The sequence below is a fragment of the Zingiber officinale genome, chromosome 5B (assembly GCF_018446385.1).
Source record: "Zingiber officinale cultivar Zhangliang chromosome 5B, Zo_v1.1, whole genome shotgun sequence".
NCBI lineage: Eukaryota > Viridiplantae > Streptophyta > Magnoliopsida > Zingiberales > Zingiberaceae > Zingiber > Zingiber officinale.
The window spans coordinates 106,061,115-106,065,484 of NC_055995.1; the positions used below are offsets into that span (position 1 = coordinate 106,061,115).

At 41.0% G+C, this 4,370-nt stretch overlaps 3 protein-coding genes and 1 long non-coding RNA gene across 4 annotated transcripts; all 4 read right to left on the reverse strand.

Moving 5' to 3' along the window:
- Positions 1–596: 596 nt before the first annotated feature.
- On the reverse strand, positions 597–1,702 carry LOC121986892 (probable magnesium transporter NIPA6). The gene is made up of 7 exons (XM_042540820.1): positions 1,683–1,702; positions 1,631–1,635; positions 1,490–1,546; positions 1,329–1,419; positions 1,078–1,238; positions 820–947; positions 597–746 (listed from the first exon to the last, which is right to left on the reverse strand). Exons 1-7 carry the CDS (start codon positions 1,700–1,702, stop codon positions 597–599), a joined length of 612 nt encoding a protein of 203 aa, XP_042396754.1.
- Positions 1,703–1,803: 101 nt separating this feature from the next.
- Positions 1,804–2,245, reverse strand: LOC121985276. The gene is made up of 3 exons (XR_006113109.1): positions 2,120–2,245; positions 1,952–2,042; positions 1,804–1,860 (listed from the first exon to the last, which is right to left on the reverse strand). It is a non-coding gene; the product is annotated as an uncharacterized LOC121985276 (long non-coding RNA).
- A 418-nt stretch (positions 2,246–2,663) lies between these two features.
- On the reverse strand, positions 2,664–3,598 carry LOC121985275 (60S acidic ribosomal protein P2B-like). Its single transcript, XM_042538623.1, has 2 exons — positions 3,445–3,598; positions 2,664–3,377 (listed from the first exon to the last, which is right to left on the reverse strand). The coding sequence occupies exons 1-2, from the start codon at positions 3,530–3,532 to the stop codon at positions 3,097–3,099; spliced, it is 369 nt and encodes a 122-aa protein (XP_042394557.1). The 5' UTR covers positions 3,533–3,598; the 3' UTR covers positions 2,664–3,096.
- Positions 3,599–3,649: 51 nt separating this feature from the next.
- LOC121986893 (ethylene-responsive transcription factor 3-like) lies at positions 3,650–3,946 on the reverse strand. The gene has a single exon (XM_042540821.1). It carries the CDS (start codon positions 3,944–3,946, stop codon positions 3,650–3,652), a length of 297 nt encoding a protein of 98 aa, XP_042396755.1.
- Between the last annotated feature and the right edge of the window lie 424 nt (positions 3,947–4,370).

Below are 4,370 nucleotides of genomic sequence, written 5' to 3' on the forward strand. Positions count from 1 at the left end.
TTTCAGTTCGAGTTGTTTGCAGCTTCTCTGAGGAATAATGATATTCAAACAAATGGGGTCTTCCATAAAACATATTTGTGTAAGTTTAAAATGAAAGGCTATAATTTTTCTTATATAATAATCTAATCCTTAAGTCACCCCTGATTGCTATTTCTGATCATAAAAAATAAACTACCTTGATCTAGCAAAATATTCGTGGAGCCCTGAGCTGGACCTCATGTTAGGAATAGAAAAGCCATTGTATATCAAGCTTAGAGTACAAAAAAGATGAAAATATTTTGATAAAATGGAAGAAGAAAATTATAAAATGCTAAAACGAAGAAAAGATAGAAACCAACCTTCATCGTGTATGATCTTAATTTACTTCCTATATAGATACCACACTAAAAATAAGAAAAGATAGAAACCTACCTTGATCGTGTATGATCATAATTTACTTCCAACATAGATACATAGTGAAATGAAGAAAAGATAGAAACCTAACTTGTTCATGTATGATCATAATTTACTTTGTACACAGATACCATACATCTTGTAGTGCATAGAACATGCATATTAAAAGAACAAACAGAGTGAGATCAAGCCGTAGCAAGTCTTCAGTTACCAACCTTGTTCAAGTAATTCAATTGAATTACAATGCAGGAGATTGCCAGCATAGCGAATACCCATGTCTGGAAGTAACCAGCTTGGTTGATGCCATCTAACGTGAGCTTGATTGCTATTCCTATGGCCTTAATACTCATCACCTGCACAGCTAATGAAATTAAATAAAGCAAGGAAAAGAAACAAATAGCAGTACAATCATCATAGAATCATTACCGTCAGAGATCCAATGGCAGAGCAAATACCCAAGTAAACCAGTATGTTTGTTTGCCCGACTCGTGGAGCACAATGCAACATGAGCACCAGGGATACTGCAACTGCAGATGCTGTATACAATAGAAAGGCTGGGAAAACAAGGAATATATCATGGATCAGATACGCATTTACATGAAAATCTAGCAGGTAGATTGAATCGCAAAGGCATCTAAATTATATATACAATATATCAATCACATAATAATCATTACAGAATACCAGGCTGGGTTGCCAAATCCCAAATTTGCTCAACAGAACTCGGCGTCTTTTCCTCTGGGGCATGGAGCACGATGACTGTCGAACCCACAATGCAGAGCACGCAACCCAAGACACCCATCCTCTGCAATCTCTCTTTCAAAATGAAATGGGCCAAAACGGCACTGCACCCACCATTTCTCAGCATGAAAAATATTTCTTACCATTAATTAAAATATGTGCCCCCTCGATCTATAAAATTTGGCAACTCTTACCTCACAATGATGCTCAACGCACCCAGTGGTGTAACAAGGACAGCTGGGGCAAAGATGTATGCAACAAAATTCGCAATTTCACCTATTATCACTGAAAAAAAAATCCAGTAGACAAATTAAAATAAGAAAGGTGAGAGTAATTGAAGGAAAAGGGTGCTTACTGGTGACCATCCCGATCCACCATAGAGGTTCCAGCAAATATCCATACCCGCCTCCGCCTTAGACAACCAAAAAAAAGCAGACTCCATTATTCGATTGCCTCTGGGAAAGGCTAGGGCAAAGAAAGGAGAGGAAGGTCTTACTGAATCTGCATCATCCTAAAGATGATGATGCATGAGCAAATGAAGGTCTTACTGAATGGTTTCAACACTCATCTAATTATCAGAAGAATAAAGTTGACCATATTATCATGTACCTGCTGCAATGGTTTCTCTCCCTGGCCAACTTTAGCACCAGAGGAGTGCACGTCAGGAGCACTAGCTAAACCCAATCTCGACTTATGGAGTAGAACTCTATTTTTCAAATTGTGTATCTATTTATGACCATATCAAAATGAAATATTAATAATTATACTGTCCCAAGTAAAAAAAGGTTATTAGAAAAAATATTTCAAAAGTATTAACCTGTTTGGATCTTCCATCATCCAGCTTTTGCCTTTTAATAGCTTGATTTTCTTGTGCAATTCCAATAGACGTTATATTCTTTGCAGCAACACTACCAGGACACCAGTTATAGATAAAAACATGTCATGGTAATTCATGATAGAATATCTGCAAAATCGAAATCCTTACTTGGTCACATTCTTAGCATTTTTTGAAGGTTGGCCAGAGGACAACTTGCTTTTCTCCTTTAAAACAGATGGTTTTTGAATTGAAACAGTTCTCGTAGCAGTTAAATTCTTTGAACTGCTTAGTGTTGCTACTCCTTTCCTTGCTCTCAAATTAGGAACAAAGGACAGTAATAACCATAGGAAAAGCTAGATTGAAATTTACAGAAGCTCACTTTCAAGTATAACAAAATGCAGAACACTAAGCTTCCCATAATAAGTGCTGAATAAATTTCTCCCAGGTGATCATACACGACTGCTGGGTTGAAGATTCCAAACCTTCAAAGATAATTCAAGAAGCACTGGTCATAGTTAAAAGTTAGAAGTATGTTAAAATAAAGATAAATACACATGAATTGCCAACCGATGTCAAAAAATGTGCATACATGTAGAGGAAAATAAGAGATACAACTAGGTGTCTATAAACCACTCATTTAACTCCCTGCAGAGAAACAAAATCCTACGTATGCACAACAATACGAAAAAGTATTAAATTAAACCATTTAATTACATACTTGAGGTATGAGTTAAACATAGGAGATCAACAAATTTAGCAATAACAATGGTAATCATCATGGCGACTTATCATTAATACTAACAAAGATTTCCTTTTTCCCTCCACCCCTTACATCTTCAACTCTAATTAATCCAAATACTTGAGAGTTTATGCACTTTACTAACAATATTCAGTCTTTCTATGCATGACTTTATGCCTCTGTATATGCTTTGTGAACCTTGATCACAAGATAGGACTTTACCATGTGCTATTAAATTTGGAAAAAGTGGCATACTTGTAGCCGTTTAAGTGATATGCTAGTATATAAAATAAAAAAGATTGCCATTACCTTCAAAACTTACAACAAATAGCAATCAAACCAATCTCCATAGCTTGTGTTTTCCAAAAACAGAAATTGGAAACGAGAAAGAAAAAAAACCACAAATTTATGTCGGAAACGAAAATTTGCGGGAGGGAAAGACAGGGAGTTTCACCTCATCGGATTCCTCCTTCTCCTTCACCTTCTCCTCCTTCTTAGGATCCTCTGCAGCTGGGGCGCCGCCCGCGCCGCCGCTACCAGGGGCGGCGACCCCGATGGCAGCCACAGAGCCACCGGAGGGCACGGAAGCGAACTTCTCCCGGCCGGCAGCGATGACTTCCGTTATGTCCTTGCCCTTGACTTCCGCGAGGAAGTGGTTGATCCTCTTATCCTCTGCCTCCGCTCCCACTACAAGCAAGAAACAAGGATCACCGAAATGAAACCAAGATAAATATGAGAGGGAAGAGAGTTCGACCTGATTCAAGGATGGATCTGATATCATCGGCGGAGGGGTTGGGGTTGCCGCCGAGGACGACCAGGAGATAAGCCGCCACAATTTTCATCTTCGCTTCGAGATTTGCAGACGACGATGCCGCTGTTGCAAGGTCTCGGACCTCTCGGTGATGAGTGCGTAGAATGAGGTGGGTCAGCTTAATTCCAATTTGTATCTTATCAAAACCCTAGGGTTGGGTCAGCGGAGGGAGGGTAGCGGAATGTAGGAGTAGGGTGGGAGACGCAGCGGCGGCGGCTAGGGGAAAGTTGGTCTTGGCCTTGGAACCACGGAACGCGCGAGCGGCGAAGTCGTAGGCCAGAGCGGCAGCCTCGGCCGAGTCGAAGGTTCCGAGCCACACCCTGACCTTCTTCCAGGGGTCCCTGATCTCGGCCGCGAACCGCCCCCACGGCCGCTTCCGCACGCCGCGGAACCGTGTCTCCGCTACTGCTGCCGCCGGCTCCACCAGAACTCGGCCTTTCTTCATCTGGCCAACAGATCGACGGAATGAAAAGGAACAAAAGAAGGGGGAAGAGGGAGCGAGAAATGGGATCAAAGGAAGAGGAGAAACCCAAGGCGAGGAGATAAATTGGCTGGTTGCTTCATCCAAGGCGAGGAGAAACCCAAAAGAAAGGGCGCTAAGAAAGTCCGCCAGAATTTTGGTTCATAGACACCGGTTTTAAAAACCGCGGTTAAAATCGGTGTCTATTAATGAAAAAAGGCGCTCATAGACATCGGCTAAAAAAACCGATGTCTATTAGCGAAAATCTGCGCTCATAGACATCGGGTTTTGGAAAAACCGGTGTAAAATACTCAAAGACATCGGTTTTTGCTTAAAACTGTTGTTGTTCCACTGATGTCTATGAGCGATTTTGTTGTAGTGTTGTGTGCCAAAAATTCCTAAAGTCTTG

What these genes read in the sequence shown, in the direction of transcription:
- LOC121985275 (XM_042538623.1), bottom strand. Translation starts at nt 3,532, where the DNA reads ATGAAAATTGTGGCGGCTTATCTCCTGGTCGTCCTCGGCGGCAACCCC. An exon ending in CAGATCCATCCTTGAATCAG is followed by an intron (nt 3,378 to 3,444) that starts GTCGAACTCTCT and finishes TCTTGCTTGTAG; the next exon opens with TGGGAGCGGAGGCAGAGGAT.
- LOC121986892 (XM_042540820.1), bottom strand. Translation starts at nt 1,702, where the DNA reads ATGAGTGTTGAAACCATTCA. An exon ending in GCGTTGAGCATCATTGTGAG is followed by an intron (nt 1,239 to 1,328) that starts GTAAGAGTTGCC and finishes TGGTGGGTGCAG; the next exon opens with TGCCGTTTTGGCCCATTTCA. An exon ending in CTGCCATTGGATCTCTGACG is followed by an intron (nt 747 to 819) that starts GTAATGATTCTA and finishes TTAGCTGTGCAG; the next exon opens with GTGATGAGTATTAAGGCCAT.
- LOC121986893 (XM_042540821.1), bottom strand. Translation starts at nt 3,946, where the DNA reads ATGAAGAAAGGCCGAGTTCTGGTGGAGCCGGCGGCAGCAGTAGCGGAG.